General features: G+C 36.2%; 5 protein-coding genes across 6 annotated transcripts; 3 read left to right on the top strand and 2 right to left on the bottom strand.

The window, feature by feature from the left end:
- Positions 1–259: 259 nt before the first annotated feature.
- On the bottom strand, positions 260–1,298 carry LOC125062191 (dihydroanticapsin 7-dehydrogenase-like). Its single transcript, XM_047667922.1, has one exon. The coding sequence runs from the start codon at positions 1,161–1,163 to the stop codon at positions 399–401; it is 765 nt and encodes a 254-aa protein (XP_047523878.1). The 5' UTR covers positions 1,164–1,298; the 3' UTR covers positions 260–398.
- A 1,078-nt stretch (positions 1,299–2,376) lies between these two features.
- LOC125062153 (tubulin alpha chain-like) lies at positions 2,377–4,601 on the top strand. Its single transcript, XM_047667808.1, has 5 exons — positions 2,377–2,574; positions 2,673–2,883; positions 3,009–3,481; positions 3,553–3,909; positions 4,142–4,601. The coding sequence occupies exons 1-5, from the start codon at positions 2,566–2,568 to the stop codon at positions 4,397–4,399; spliced, it is 1,308 nt and encodes a 435-aa protein (XP_047523764.1). The 5' UTR covers positions 2,377–2,565; the 3' UTR covers positions 4,400–4,601.
- A 3,778-nt stretch (positions 4,602–8,379) lies between these two features.
- On the top strand, positions 8,380–11,151 carry LOC125062156 (cytochrome c oxidase assembly protein COX15 homolog). Of its 2 annotated transcripts, none has more exons than XM_047667835.1 (6): positions 8,380–8,482; positions 8,690–8,837; positions 9,454–9,586; positions 9,878–10,010; positions 10,100–10,286; positions 10,371–11,151. In XM_047667835.1, the coding sequence occupies exons 2-6, from the start codon at positions 8,694–8,696 to the stop codon at positions 11,040–11,042; spliced, it is 1,269 nt and encodes a 422-aa protein (XP_047523791.1). In that variant the 5' UTR covers positions 8,380–8,482; positions 8,690–8,693; the 3' UTR covers positions 11,043–11,151. The 2 variants fall into 2 exon arrangements, with proteins under 2 accessions (XP_047523791.1, XP_047523780.1); XM_047667824.1 differs by having other exon boundaries at positions 8,380–8,535.
- A 50-nt stretch (positions 11,152–11,201) lies between these two features.
- On the bottom strand, positions 11,202–15,500 carry LOC125062210 (ubiquitin domain-containing protein 2). Its single transcript, XM_047667973.1, has 5 exons — positions 15,269–15,500; positions 14,909–15,189; positions 14,156–14,353; positions 13,837–13,993; positions 11,202–13,151 (listed from the first exon to the last, which is right to left on the bottom strand). The coding sequence occupies exons 1-4, from the start codon at positions 15,348–15,350 to the stop codon at positions 13,847–13,849; spliced, it is 708 nt and encodes a 235-aa protein (XP_047523929.1). The 5' UTR covers positions 15,351–15,500; the 3' UTR covers positions 11,202–13,151; positions 13,837–13,846.
- Positions 15,501–15,617: 117 nt separating this feature from the next.
- On the top strand, positions 15,618–16,743 carry LOC125062217 (alpha-ketoglutarate-dependent dioxygenase alkB homolog 6). Its single transcript, XM_047667986.1, has 2 exons — positions 15,618–15,989; positions 16,061–16,743. Exons 1-2 carry the CDS (start codon positions 15,948–15,950, stop codon positions 16,697–16,699), a joined length of 681 nt encoding a protein of 226 aa, XP_047523942.1. The 5' UTR covers positions 15,618–15,947; the 3' UTR covers positions 16,700–16,743.
- Positions 16,744–16,745: the final 2 nt, after the last annotated feature.

Genomic DNA, 16,745 nt, shown 5'->3' with positions numbered 1-16,745 from the left:
CAATGTGTGAATTTGAGATAACATGTTTTTGTGTAAATACTGACACCCACACTGTTTTTTATTGATAAGTAAACAGAAACAATGTTTGTGATAACTCAGATAAATGTTCTTGAACTATGAGATATTTTTGTTTGTATTCTTTACTAACTTATCATTTACTGTGTTATAATTACATGAGATGACATTTCTTTATCATCTGTTTTCTACAAATAAAAACTCAATTTAGCATTTAGTTTTTAAAAGAAATAAAAAACCAAAGAAACATACTAACAGTTTTATTTATTCTTAAAATTTTAAAACAATTGTAATAGATAAATATTTTCAAAGTATAAAAAAGACTACTAGAAAAATTACTTAAAATTATTTGATTACTAAAATCATATGGCATTCAGGCACATTTATCGAGGACACATAGCATGGCGACCACCATCAACTGGCAAACTAACACCAGTAATGTTACTTGCCAAATCACTAGCTAAAAAGGCTATTGTTGCTGCAACTTCATCTGGTTTTCCAGGACGACCTAACGCATGTGTCTCTTTACTTCTCTCTAAGAAGGCAGCATACTGGTCATCATTTAACCCACCGCGACGCTGCAGCTCTGTTAGAATAACTCCAGGGTTCACACAATTAACTCTGACACCTTTAGGGGCTAATTCCAAAGCAACACATCTAGTAAACTGATCAACCGATGCCTTAGATACATTGTAAGCAAGAACTCCAGGGAATGAACGAATTCCGTTTACACTTGATACGTTCACAATATTACCTTTACTTTTTAATAAGTGAGGAACGGCTAACATAGTCAAATAATAAATCGAACGAACGTTTGTATTCATCAAACGATCATATTGTGCCAAAGACGTGTTTTCGATTGAGCCGGTTTCGATAATACCTGCGTTGTTGATGAGAACGTCTAATTTTCCATAATGATCGATGGTAGTCTTAACGATTTTTTCGATATCTCCCTCTTTAGTTAAGTCCGCTGGTATAGTTATGGTAGAAGTTGACTTTGCACAGTCGTCATTGACCTTTTGCAAATTATTCACGTTTCTTCCAATCAGTGACAGTTGAGCACCAAGTTTTGAAAGGAAAACAGCAGTAGCAGCTCCAATTCCTGAGCTTGCGCCGGTAACAACTACTACTTTTCCGGAAAAATTCATTGTAAAAGACTTATCACTAAAGTCTTACTTGCACTTTATAACGCCTCTAAATACTGTCGTCAAGTGAAGGAACTAAACTTATCTACTAAATTAAATAATGTATAACCTTATAAAGATAATGATATGTACATAATAATATAATTATAATACTCAAAACATATACATGTATGTATTCACAGATATCTAATATACTAGTGGAATGTCAATTGTCAATGTCCAAGTCATATAATAAAGCATTTTACTATGTTCAGTTGTTGATTTTCATTCTTATATGTAAAAACAAGATAAACCCTGACCTCTGTTCTCTGCAAGACTATGGAACGTTTATTGAATAGTCACCTTCTTGCATATTTGTAAGAATATGGCCTGTTGAGCGATCGCCAATATGAATTTCGTCGTAATCGATGTACAGGTGTACTACCTTCTAATACGTGCATATCCTTTATGGGCGAAGCACTTGACTTTTCTAATGTCGGTCTTCGATAATGCGTAAGCACGTAAGCCTCATCTTGCTCTATGCAAATGAATAGCAGATTTCTTGAAGGAGCGATGGTTGCTTTTCTGATCTAGTAGCTCGTCTATTCTTTCTGAGACTCTTCCTAATACATAATATCAACGACATGCTAACATCAAATATCTTCGGCTATGCCGATGACGGAACTATCGTTGAAAGACATCTGTCCAACGTTGAGAAACGGTATTCAATCTAAAAGGGCGGCTATGGTTGAATTTGGACGTTAAAGGAAGTTTCAGGGGCGATTCGAACCTACTCCAATTTAACACAAATAAAACCCAGGCTTCTAATGTGTTGTAAAAATAGTGCTTTTGGATTCAGTCCCACCTATCGAGTTGTTTATTTGGGAATAGCTGATCGTCTAGTTCCCAGGTTCCGTACTGCACGATTTAGATCGTCCGTTTCTAGTAAGAACAGCAAAGGAGTGGAATTCCTTTCCCGCTTGCCAAGTTAATGGTATTGGGGAGCCACGGAACTGGTATTGGGGAGCTCCTGCCTAGATATGAGAACAGTACTCCATGTGGGGTTGGGCTGGTTCCTTAGGTGCCTGTTTTTCTTCAAAAGACTAGATATTTATTACCAAGAGTGATTGCGAAATCGCTAAGTATAAGGTATTAAATGAAAAAACAAAATATTTTGGAAGAAGGATTACTTCACCGTAATCACTATCCTTTACCTACTTTATTATTATACCTACTCTTTGTCTCGTCCCAACCTTTTCCATTTGCATATTTTTTCTATATCTATGTGGCTTTAGGTTTGTCAATGTTTGAAGGGTATATATTATATTAAATTACTAAGAGATCTTTTGTTTATAAATAATGTAGGGTAAATTTTAGTATCTTTCGCAAAAATTTAAATACAAATTCTCAGTTATGTTACCTTAAAATGACAATAGTAAGTAAATAAAACGCCATAAAAAGTCATATCAAAAATCATACCGTTAAAAATTATAAATACCGTTGTTTTAAAAATATCTACATTCTGCCCTCTAGAAAGAAGTTATACACATTCATATAGGACAATCGGGAGTACAAGTAGCAAACGCCTGTTGGGAACTGTATTGCTTGGAACATGGCATCAGACCCGATGGTATCATGTTATTTGGAGAAAACGAACATAGCTGCGCTTCCTTTTTTAGTAGCACGGCTGGGGGAAAAGTGGTGCCGCGAGTAGTAATGATTGATTTAGAACCAACTCCAATTGGTGGGTACAATTAAAACCTTAATGAATTGTCTGATATACTTACAGTAATTATTATTAATAAGTTCATATTATATGTTATGTAATTGTCATTTACAAAATAATAACTTTATAAACATCTGTTGCAGACGAAATACGAAATGGAACCTACAGACATCTATTTAATCCTAAGTCTCTGCTAACGGGCAAAGAAGACGCGGCTAGTAATTTCGCTCGCGGGTACTTCGGCGTGGGACGCGAGATGATTAACGTTGCTCTCGATCGAATACGACTGGCTGCTGAAGATTGCAGTCATCTTCAAGGATTTATACTGTTCCGCTCTTTTGGAGGAGGTACTGGATCTGGATTCACAGCTCTACTTTTGGAAAACATTGCTAGAGAATACGGCAAGTTATCTAAAATAGAATTTGCTGTTTATCCTGCCCCAAGAATGTCACCAGTAATTGTAGAACCGTACAACGCAGTATTGACGTCTCATGCTTGTATGAACACAGAGGACGTCTGCTTTATCTTCGACAACGAAGCCTTATACGACATTCTAGCTAGATCTTTACAAGTACCTCGACCGACTTATACAAATTTAAATAGATTAATCGCTCAGGTATAAACGACTTCACTACTAACAATATTATTGTAAAAAAATCGTTAAAGAATGTTGTTGTTGTTTCATAGGTGATATCATGTATGACAGCGTCTTTAAGGTTCGAAGGCTCATTAAACGTGGAACTCGTGGAATTTCGAACAAACCTGATTCCTTATCCAAGAATACATTTTCCTTTGGTGACCTTCGCTCCATTTGTACCACCGACGAGAGGACAACATGAAACTATGAGTACGCAACAGTTGATGATGTCATGTTTTGAGCCGGCCAACCAAATGGTAAAGTGCGACCCCACGAAGGGCAGCTACATGTCATGTTGTCTGTTATTCCGGGGAGATGTTAATCCGAATGACATTAATTTTGCAATTAACCAAATTAAAAGCACGAGATCCATCAAATTTGTGTCTTGGTCACCGACAGGATTTAAGGTAACGGAGTTCTGGACAGATGTAGTTTGTTGTACGAAAACGATAACTCGTTTATGATATAACTATACAAATTAGACCCTCATATATATTTAACTGTACTATTTATTTGTTTAAAATTCATACGATCAGTTTATATTGGTTTTAATATCCTATGTTGTTAAGATTATGTATTAAGAAATATCCTTCATTATTTTTTATTATGACGTATTTATTTTATTAATAATATTTACAGATTGGTGTAAACAGTCGACCACCAATAACCGTCCCCGGCGGCGATTTAACGGTATTACAAAGAGCTGTCACTATGGTTTCAAACACATCCGCCATCCGAATAGCTTGGGAACATTTATGCAGAAAATTCTCTTTGATGTACGCCAAACGAGCATTTGTACATCATTACGTTGGAGAAGGATTAGAAGAAGGAGAATTTTCAAATGCTCTTTATAATATCAAAGCTTTGTCTAATGATTACAGGGAAATGGAAACATGAAAGTTATAAACAGAGAAAAATATACACTCATTTAGTATTTTATCTATTATTTTAGTCATTTTTACCATTATACCTACTTGTTTCTACAGTTATTCTGCAATGAGGTACTTTTGTTTATATTTTTGTAATACATATTGTAAGTGCGTAATGGGTTTGAAAATAAATGTAACTTTTTCAATTAAAGGTAAATAATAATAAACTTCGTGTTATCTTTTAATAATTTAAATTATTTGAGACATCCCAAGTAATTTCTTGTATGTAAAGGCTTTTGGTTATTATTATACTCTAGTTATTAATAATTAGTATATTGGATATCTGTAGTGGACAACCTACTGAAAACTGTAGTCAATACTCAGTAATCAGCTGTTATCTTGACAGTTAACAACACAGTTATAATATTATAGAGTTGAGACTTGAGACTAGGGATGAGACATACTTGCAAAATTCAATACCAGGGCTTCCAAGTACGAGTATGTAAAAATACCAGGTACGAAAACCAGGTATAAAAATACTTGAAAGTATTTGGTGGCAATCGTATCGTACAGTGTGTGTACCACAATCTTGCACGGCTTTTTATAAATGAAATCTTTCCTTCCTACTTTGTTTTGTTAATCACAGGCTTAGGACTGTCTGCTACTAATAGTGTTACGGTCATTTATCAGCTAGTTGTGAAATATAGTATTAGCAGGCGTAGTTAAAAGATTTCATTTCATTTTATATATGTACAACTTTTTTTTATTATATATATATATATATATATAGAATTCTCAATCATCATTTTTTATTTTGTTGGAGAAACAACAATTGCTCTAATTTTCGACTCCCGAGTCGGGATCTCCTTTCCGTCAATATGTTCCCTGCTACTGAAAATAGACGTTCGCAAGGCACGCTAGAAGCCATTGCATTTAATTTAATTTTGGCTAGTTTGGCTAAATTTGGATATATTTGCTGATTTATTCGCCACCATTCCAAAGGATTTGTGTCTGGAGACAAAACTGTGTCATCTAAATATTTTTGCGTCTCAATTATGGCTCTGCTATTGGCTGTGCCAGCTGGCCGCACATTGTGCATTTGTTTATTATAGTGTTTCCATAATAGGCTGTTAGATTTTTTCCCCTGGCTATCTGATATATTAGAAGTGGATGCTGAAGACTGATTTTTTTCATTTTCATTTATCATCGCGGTTACTAAGCCCACAATATACTTTTTAGTGCTGTCTGCAACATTTTCGTTCTCAAAGTATAACTTGTATCTCGGGTCTAAAAACATAGCGACGGTATAAGTTCGGCTTTGTTCCAAATTAGAAAACCGCGTGCCTATTTCTGAAAGCAGATCCTGTCGACACATTTCCACTTCATCAGGAAAAATGTCAATATTATTTTCTTGCCGATATGTCTGACTTGCGATTTCTTTGAGAGCGTTGGTAAGACCAATCGTTAAGGGGATAACCGAGCTTCCACTAACATACTTCTGTCCGCTCATCTCTCTTGTCACTTCTTCACATGGTTGTAACACTACTACCAAAGACTGGCAAATGTCCCATTCATATGTAGTAAGATTAATCAAATTGCCAGTGTCTAAATTACTCAAAGCACATTTGATTTCGTCTTTCAGTTCGACAAACCTCTCTATCATGTAAAATGTGGAGTTCCACCTTGTAGCGACATCTTGAATTGGCCTCTTCACTACTTTATTGGCCTGCTCCTGGTACTTTTTTAATTTATTCCAGGCTAAATTACTTCTTTTGAAGTAGGATACTATGGCTTTTACTTTGCCTATTATGCTATTTACGTTTGAGTGGGATAACACTTTTTGTACTGCTAGGTTAAGTGTGTGTGCATAACAGCCAAAATGTCTCCATTCTAATTGAAGTATGGCATTTTTTATATTAGCCCCGTTGTCCGACACTACAAGGAGGACCTTATCTAAAATGTTCCAATCTTGAGCCACATTTCTTAATTCTTGTGCTATATGAAGTGCCGTGTGACTGCTCTCAAATACTTTACATTCCAGTAAAACCGACTGAAGGATAAAATTTTTATCTACGTAATGACCCGTAACGGCTAGGTAAGAATCATTATTTCGTGACGTCCACATATCGGTCGTTAAACATACACTTTTTGCATCTTCATTTAAAGCTGTTTTTGTATTTATCTTTATTTCTTCATATAGCCCCGGCAATAAATTATTGGCGAAATACTTTCGTGATGGTATTGTATAATTTGGGAAAGCAAAATTTATTAATTCGCGAAATCCTTTGTCTTCTACTATTGAAAAAGGCTGTAAGTCCCATATGAACAAATTCATTAAATGATCATCAATTTGTTTTTTTATTTTTTGACAATCGCGCCGAAGGAATGCTGTAATACTGGATGGGTTCGGATTGGACCTTATCGTATTAGATGCGATAGTTTGTATAGCAGTATTGACTGCCGTAATTTGTGCAGTTTGTGAAGTATGCGCCTGTACCTCTTGTTCTTCTTGACGATCCACTTGTTGTTCCCTTCTCACTAAGTTAACGGAAATATGTTTTCTTTGTACATGCTTGGTAAGGTTTGACACTCCTGATTTGTATGAGATAATGACTTTGCACATTTTGCATTCAGCTTTATTTTCACCTTTGTCCACAAAATGATCCCAAGCCAAACTTTTCTTTGGAGCCATGGTTTGTGACTATATTATTATTTAGCACAAGTTTCTACCTATCTAACTATGTATTTTAACTATTATCTAATAACGAAAACACAGTTTTATTTACACTCTATTACCTATTTAGAGTTCAAAAATCGTCTGTCCATTAAACTCGCGAAACTAAACTAAACACAGAATTAAAAAAATAACAGTTTTATACATCTATACACTCACTATTAATAGTTCGAAAATTGTCTTTAAATTCAATAAACTTCGGAAAAAATATTTGTAACTTAACTATTATCTAATGACGAAATCACAGTTTTATTTACACTCTATTACCTATTTCGAGTTCAAAAATTGTCGGTCCTTTAATCTCGCGAAACTAAACTAAACACAGTATTAAAAAAATAACAGTTTTATACATTTATACACTCACTAATTTATATTATATAATAAATCGAAAATTGACTTTAAAATCAATAAACTCCCGAAAAATTGCTTGTAATTTAGGTCACGGTTAGTCGTTGACGTAACAAGCTCGCACTCAAATCACAACTGACAAAAAATAAAAAAACGGAAACTAAACTATTACTTGAAATAAACAAACTTTAAGTGGCACATAAGTATATTTTTTAAAACAATACTTTTGTACACGCAATTATGTGTCTTTTGTGTATAGACATAAGAATGAATAGCGTGAACTAGTCAAAAGAAAGAGTAAAGTTACGATTATTGAATGTTAATACAATTATGTTCCTTATTTTGATCAGTATATGACGGTTATTTGTAAACGAAGGGCTCACGGCAAAATACTAAAATACTTGCATAGGAAATTGACTCGTGTTACTTTAAGAATAAAGACCATAATCGTCTCAGTGAAAAAAATACTTGCAAGTTTCACGTATTTTTTGTTGCAAATACGATTCTGCTTCTTATTTATATAATAAGATGGATCGATTTCCTATGCAAGTATTTTTTAGCCCTGTGCCCGATAGCACAGCAAATACTTTAGTTTTTGCAAGTATTTCTCGCGGCTTTATCGGCGCCGCCAAAATACTAAAATACTTGCATAGGAAATTGACTCGTGTCACTTTAAGAATAAAGACCATAATGGTCTCAGTGAAAAAAATACTTGCAAGTTTCACGTATTTTTTGTTGCAAATACGATTCTGCTTCTTATTTGTATAATAAGATGGATCGATTTCCTATGCAAGTATTTTCTCGCCCGATAGCACAGCAAATACTTTCATACTTGCAAGTATTTCCTTCCCGTACCAGGGCGCCGTCCTTCGAAGCAAAGCCCTGGTTTACAAACCTGGTATGGTAAATACGTCTCACTCCTGCTTGAGACATCCAAGTCTTGACTCTTGGATAGCAATTAATAAAAAAACAAATATTATAACTTTACGAATATTCTAAGTATAATAAATTGAATTGAGACAAGAGAGAGTAAGAAAACTAATTAATTAACGAAACAATTGCTCTAATTATAATTTTTAAATGTAAGTTAGTAGCGTAATAATTAAAAAACATGCAATCATATATTCAATGTTGCAACTTCAAGCTGTAAATAAATAACAAAATATTATTTTAAATTGAGCTTTAGTATGTAGTATCGTATGCTATATTAACAACCAAGATTTTCACCTATTACAGAAGAATGTTTAAATTGGCGCAATCATGTCGGTGTTCACAGTATCTAAGAGTACCAAGTACTTTGTTGTCTACCACCAAAAAACATGGAATACTCACCTCGAGACAATTAATAACACAGACACGATACAATGTCAATAAAGGTTTTATGGTATGTAAGCATTACATAACCTTTATTTAAAAAATCATAAAATTGTGAAAATAGTGATCACCTTTCTTTTCTGTACCAAGACCAATACCAACGCATTTTTATTAGTCTCAAATTGTGGAACTTGAGACCCTGAATCGACAGCATGTTTCAGGCACAGAAGATCTCAGGGATCTTGTGTTCACGTCTTGAGTCTTTGGAGTCACTAAAAACTTTCTTAAAGCCACCCCTGAAGATCCCATATCCTTTTAAAAAAAATATACAGAAATTTGAGGCTAAGATCAACTTATAGCACCTTTACTTTGCATAATTTCTTATATTAAGTAGTCCCGGTTTGTAAATGTCTGAAGTTTAAATTTTCATATCAAACCTTTCAGTTGGTTTAAAAATTTATATAGGGCTTTATAGGATCCGTTTTATAAACTGTTATAAAACGTGTTATAATGTGCTAATATGAAACAAATAGTGTTTAAATTCTATTATATTACAGTTATAATACATAAGAAATTAATGACCCAATTATTAATAAAGTAGATGTGTACACTGTACATATGTCTTTCGCAACAATATTATCATTAATTTCTTTATGAAGTTTGAAAATGTTTCAATTAATTTACAGATTAGTGATATAGTTAAACACAATGGTGTTTTGGCTAGATTTTGCAACTCATCACCAAAGCAGAACACCCCTAAAGCAGTGGGCTATTGGTTACTGGGGTGCAGTGGGATGGTGTTTACAGCGGTAGTGTTAGGTATGGCCAGTGGATATTTAGTTCTCCTCTATTGTGTCTATTATGTTGTAAATGTCATTGTAACTACTTCTAATGGTACTAAGTGAAACAATTGTAGATGAAAACTATTATTCATGGTACAATGTGGTAGATTAAAATAAAATAGTTTTTGTTTGAGATTTCGTGCAATATGCTAGTGATCTAGTATCACTAGCATATTGCATGATGTAGTATATGTCAGTTTTTGCTAATTGGGAATGAGAACAAATAAAGATGTCTAAAAATGTGGTTTGGTTTTATTTCTACTTTTAGGTGGGGTTACTAGATTGACAGAGTCGGGTCTATCGATGGTGACTTGGAAGCTCTTAGGGGAGAAGTTGCCTAGAACTGAAGAAGAATGGCAGCGTGAGTTTGAAACCTATCAACAATTTCCTGAATACAAATAGTTAGTGTAATTATTAGTAATATTATCATGTCATATTAGAAAAATAACTTGACATACAATCATAGACAAAATTACAACACTCATTCCAGTAAGAACATGAACATGAGCCTGTCCGAGTTCAAATGGATCTGGTGGATGGAGTTCGCGCACCGCACTTGGGGCCGCGCCATCGGAGCCGCCGTGTTCCTTCCGGCCGCCTTCTTCTGGCTGCGGGGCCATCTCGACAAGCCCATGAAGATCAGGGTGGCGGCGTACTGCGCGCTCGTCGGGGCTCAGGTCGGGGATTAATTTCGTTAAACATCCATCACCCTTCGGACCTCTTTATCCTCGACCTCGGAATTTGTTTATTTCGAACCGCAGGGTCTGATGGGTTGGTACATGGTGAAATCCGGCCTGGAGGACCGGTTCCAGGGCCCCTCGGACGTGCCGCGCGTTTCGCAGTACCGGTTGGCGTCGCATTTGGGGCTGGCCTTCTTACTGTACGTGGGGCTGCTGGGCGGCGCCTTGCGGGTGCTGCGCCCCGCGCCCGCGCTCGCCGTCGCCCGCCGAGTGGCCGATCTCGCGCGGGTGACCGCCGCCGCGCACTTCGTCAAAGCGATGGCCTTCGTGACGGCCCTCTCGGGCGCCTTCGTGGCGGGGCTGGACGCGGGGCTCGTGTACAACTCGTTCCCGAAGATGGGCGACCGCTGGGTGCCCGACGACGCGTGGGAGTTGACGCCGCGCTTGCGCAACTTCACCGAGAACCCCACCACGGTGCAGCTGGACCACCGCGTTCTGGGCACGAGCACGCTGCTGGCGGCCACGGCGCTGGGCCTGCTTGCGCGTCGGGCGCCGCTCTCGCCGGCGGCGTCGAGGCTGGCCGGGGCGGTCGCGGCCGCCGCCTGGCTGCAGGCCACGCTGGGCGTGCTGACGCTGCTGCACTACGTGCCGACGCCCTTGGCCGCCTCGCACCAGTCGGGCTCGCTGCTGCTGCTGTCGCTGGCCGTGTGGCTCACGCACGAGATCAAGCTGCTCAAGTACATACCCAAGTAGATCTCCGCCGAGGACTCTCGCGAGACGAGCCTTCGGACGTTCGACTGACCGAATAGAGTCCCCGGTCTGGAGGACGACGATTTCCTAATTAAATCGTTTCCAAAACAGAGCACTATTTTTATTTATCTCATTCTTTGTTCGTGAGAAATAATACGAATGTTCAGATCGTTAAATTTTAATAATATATGTTAATTTGTTACAAACTAGTTTTCTACAATGACACATTTGGATGAAATCAGCCGCAACGTAATCTTAAAAATAGCATAACGCAGCTGACGTAAGCCAAAAGCGAATAATAATAAAATAGAAAATGTCCAGAACTAGAACGTGCGCTTCGACCGGCGGGGTACTGCCCGGGGCCACGAAACGGATTGGAACAGAAGAAATTAGGCCGTCGATCTGAATTCGCAGGTCGTTATGGCACTCGTTATGAAATTCGTGGAAGTCTTAAATGAAAAACCATCCAGTCCACACGGGACACATTATTTATGTAAAGGAGTATAATGTTCATAATTCAGAAAACAATAAAACAAGAATCACCTAAGCTTTCGATACCCGGACGTGACGAGAACGACGACGGCTCATCGTACATATTATATTGTGGCCGAAACGAACGTTTCGTCTATTAATTGCGTGGATTCTGTAGAAAAAAATTAGTTCAGCAATGGTTCGCTTTGCGCGATACGTGAAGGATAAATAATATTTATGCTCATTGAGAATTTAGATAACATTCAGAGTTAAAAAAACCGTTGATCGTAAATAAATTGCAATCGATTCAAAATAGGCGCAGTTTTAAAATTGTTTCGTACCCACCTAAGAATGACTATGTATCTACATTTTATATATTGGTCTCTCTATCGCCTCATCGTACACGTTCTTATTCAAATTGATTTATTAATACGTGAGCAACTATTTAAAAAAAATCTACTGAACTAAATCGTCCCGGCCGTCGTTTCAAAGTATTTTATAAACGAATCGTTTAACTTTCGTCAATTCCACCGCGTGAGAGAAATGTCCTAGTGACGTGTTATGAAATTGAAGAGAATTTCGTTTACACAACACTAGAGTCCAATTCTTTAGAAAAAGTTATAAAAATCATTCACAATTGTGCACATTGACTATATCGCCCGCTACACAGTAGCCCCGTCCCACAAATTTCGAAGAGACGAGAAGAACAATATAATATGTAGCCGATACTGAGATCTAGAAACGACCACCTCGCTCACTGATAAATGCCCAAATTAAGATCAGTCGTCACACGAATGACCACCGACGGCTAAAACATTCCAAAAATAGTTTACCACACCTTCGGCTCGTTATTAGCGCATTCGGAAATGATACATTTTCTTCACGTAATAAATGCGAACGACGAAGTCAGTTCAGGACAATTAAAGATTACACGAGTATAAAATCAGTACCGACTCGGCAGTGAAGTTACAATAGTTGTTAGCATTTTGGGGATTTTTTCATACATTTGTTTAGGCTGAAATGAATAAATCGTACTCGCACAAATACAGAACTGTTAGCATTCGGCTATTTAAGGTGTGTGTGTGTGCGTGTGCTATGTCTAAGTACTCTTAATACATTGCAGCCTCGGCGTTTAGTTTAGCATCGTATCGAATACTAAACCATGCTTTAAATTAGCATACATAATATACGATATAAACAATTAGTATTCGATATTTCATAAGAAGCGTCTCCTATCGAATAAATGACAATATTTTATCTATATGTACAGGTCGTGCGGGTGTTCCGAATTATAACCGACTTAAAAACAAGAAAATTATGATTCGTGCCATCCGTGCCCTCGAACGGTTCGCATAAAAAAGTATAAACGTATAGTTTAGCAGAGATTTTTACCAAATCCTCTATCGCCTTATGTAATTTATATAACATTTATTAATATGTACACACGATTCTAATCATTAGATGAATAATACAAAAATAATAATTTATCGAGACGTCTCTTCTCGCGATCCGATGCACACCATCTAATGATCGGAATGCCAAATTTACTAGATTAATATACTCATTATGATACAGATATTTGCGTAGGTATTCTTTGAGAAGGTTTGCGGTACTTGTGTGATCTTGATGTCCAGTATATTTCTGAAAATAAAGTTATCGATATTAAAAAGGTGAGTTTTCACTACGCATTACATACATTCTACGTATTTGTAAAGAACGTATATTGACAAAGAGTACCATGAAATGGCGAAACAGTTATTGAAATGAGCGAGTCTAAGTTCGGGTGGCGATATGAGATATTTTTATAATATCACAAAGTAGATACTTTAGCATTTCTGTTTTATGTGTTCACTTGAGTCCCAATACTGATAGTGAATCTGTTAGCCACGAGTCGTACAGTGTCTCCCCTTCTACATCTCATGAATTTGCAGCACATTAGCACTAAAACCTCATTGGCGCAACCCATCCTTCTGCCATTACATGACTGATTCTTTTTGTTCACATCAAAAAGAAGAGTTGTATCCCTAAATAAGTACAACAACATGTCTGCAATCCCTACTCAGCTTAGCCGATTACCTATTCATCTACACGCTCAGCATCAATTATATTACGCATTAATAGGGTCACCACAGTAAGGTTATGGAACTTACTTCCTGTCTCCGTTCCCTTACCTCCCACTCTCTTATCTATGTTTATCCAACAAAGTGACCAATAGATCAATGTTTGCCAACTTGTTGTACTGTATCATCTTACTGAGACCTATAAAAGGACTAGGTTAATCTGATAATAGTAATAAATAATGCTGACAAAGAACAGCAATATGTACCTGTAGCCAACTAGCTAGGCGGATGTGGGTCAGTGCTGACGATGACCTGTACGACATAACCAGCTGTGATTTTTGCTTCCTCCACCAGCAGACGGTCACCGAGCAGCTTGCCACCGTAGAACCAACGCTGTCGCCATACCTCAACTGCTTCTTGAGCCTGTAAATGGCAAATATATTTGAGTTATTAAATTTGTAATGACATGTGGTAAATAAGCTTATTTTGAGAATTAAAAAGGTTCATACAACTCGTCTGCTCATAGTCAGAAGACTGATTGCACGATGAGCTCTATAAAAAAAAAGAAAAAAAAAAGGTTCATACATATAATTTAGCCTTGCAGTGTGCGATGGTGTGCTTGGAGCCAACAGACAAGATCAAGTCTTTACAGGTAGTCGAAAGCCGTAACCTGAGAGCCATCTCAGATCCTGCTTCCACAGGTTCAGAACAATCAGCAGGGGAATCTCGACCGCTTGCTTCTTTGACCATATTAATTGGGGCTGACAGACAGTATATTGGTACCTGAAAGTTTTGATAATAAGTTTAAATCTTATTCTTAAATCTGACTTCAGTGACAGTGAGACATATTCACCCAAATCTAGATAAAAATTAAAAAATTAATAAAACAAGTTTAGGAAATCTAAATATGTAGGGCCGAATGAATATTTCATTGTGTTAAACAAAAATTATATTATTTACTATACATACTAATACAAAAGATAGAAATTATACCATGTAAATTAAACAAATGAACGAATTAATTAACACCAATAAATTTTAAGACTGGCAAAAATGTTGGTATGGGCTATGGAAATATTTGTAAAATACAAAATTTAATAACGTATGATATGATATGTACAATAATATAATGATACAAATAATATAAAAACTGACCAATTCATATGACTAATAATGTAAAATGTAAAATTCCTTTAAATACATTTTGCGCGCCATTGTGTGTGGCAGAATATGCGAACTTATGATTGTACTACCTGACACATTTTTGTACCATATTCTTGCAATAAATTATTATTTTTATTATTACAATAATTGTGATGATAAATTCTTAAAACATACCTGATATCTAGTTCCCCACTCGTCATAGCACTCTGTAAGATATCCATTTGGGACTGAAACACTGGCACCATCTAAGATCGCCTGTGCTAGTTGAAAGTCCATGGCTTCTGCAGCGACGGCAGCTGCACGTAATGCATCCCATATCTCTTTCCGACCTTCAAAGGCCGGGGCAGTGTCCCAGAATTCATCGCGTTTGCTCCTTAGTTGACCTTCTGTCAATGGCACATCCGATTTCCACCTGATTGTTTCATGGCACAACGATTGATTCTTTCTTAAACCACCTAAAATAATTATTTTATTAGATGAGATTCGAAATTAAACAACAACATCGATTCCACGGCGACAACTTTTATCACGGACCAGAGTTAGGTCGAGATACCGTTCCTGAAGATTCTTCTATCGGACCACTTCTGGTTCTTGTTATTCCAATACATCCACCCATTGTTATCACATTCTCTTTTAAACAGTTTCAATAACATTTATAAACACATTTTAGCATATTAAAACATTTTATCGGCCCGAATTCCAATCATCATATTCAATTCAATGTTGAATATTCCTTTCAAGTTTCAAGACAAACTCCATATGTCAAAACTCAAAAGCAGAAAGCTATAAGCATAGAGTATAACTAATATTGGTCAAATGTCTTCTAACTCCCAAAAAGCGAATTTTTTTAGTTTCGTTCACAGATAAACAATATTTAACATGATAGTTGATACTTGAGTGATAGCTTGTTAATTGTTTTGAGGTCTTGACTCTTGTTAATCATAAATCATAATATCGTTACAACTTCGAAACTAAAAAAAACATAAACATAAAATAGTGAATAAAGAAACATTTAATATACCCAATCTATGGCTGTGTATATACTTATTACTTTCATTAATTGCTAGTTAATTCTTTCCACACTGTTTTGTAACTAAAAACAATTCTAACAAGTTACCTGTTGTTTTATATATTATTCATTATTATACCTTTAGGAGTATTTATAGTGCGGTATACACTATCGACAATCGACAAAAATACCTCCAAAATTGCGATGCACGACGATAATTTTTTGTTAAGCAACCGAATACGAGGGGTACGGAAATTTAATAACTTACTATATATTTATTTAGTGTTTTAAAAGACTCATAGATTTTTTAATTTTAGGTTGATGGAACTGCATACTATGTATCAGATTTTATAACGGAGGCAGAAGAGAAAAATATTTTAAGTAATGTGTATGGTGTTCCGAAGCCGAAATGGACACAACTGTCAAATAGAAGACTACAAAATTGGGGTGGAATCCCCCATAACAAAGGCATGATAGCTGAAAGTATTCCAATTTGGCTTAGCAATTACTTATTAAAGATTGACAAATTAAATTTAATGAATGGGAATAAGCCTAATCATATATTGGTAAATGAATATACTCCAGGACAAGGCATCTTACCCCACCTTGATGGATTTTTATTTTACCCTACAATCACTACAATTTCTCTAGCCTCACATGCTATTTTGAATTTTTATGAACCAATTTCTAAACATACGAATAGTTTGAAACCAAGATTTTCATTTCTCTTAGAGCCTAGAAGTTTATTGATTCTACAAGATAAATTGTTTAGCCATTATTTGCATGGCATAGAAGATATTTATGAAGATATAATTACTGACTCAATATTAAATTTAGATATGTGTTCAAGTAAATATAGCATAGAAAAGAAAATTATGCGTGAAACTAGGATATCGTTAACAATAAGACATGTTCCAAAAACAACTATGTTTAAGATTAATATTGGGAAGCAATAGTATTGTCTTAGATATTAAAGTAATAAATTTATAATTATACTAAAGT

This window comes from Pieris napi, chromosome 2 (assembly GCF_905475465.1).
Source record: "Pieris napi chromosome 2, ilPieNapi1.2, whole genome shotgun sequence".
NCBI lineage: Eukaryota > Metazoa > Arthropoda > Insecta > Lepidoptera > Pieridae > Pieris > Pieris napi.
Note: the sequence above shows the minus strand (reverse complement) of the source record. Positions and strands in the feature narration are given on the sequence as shown.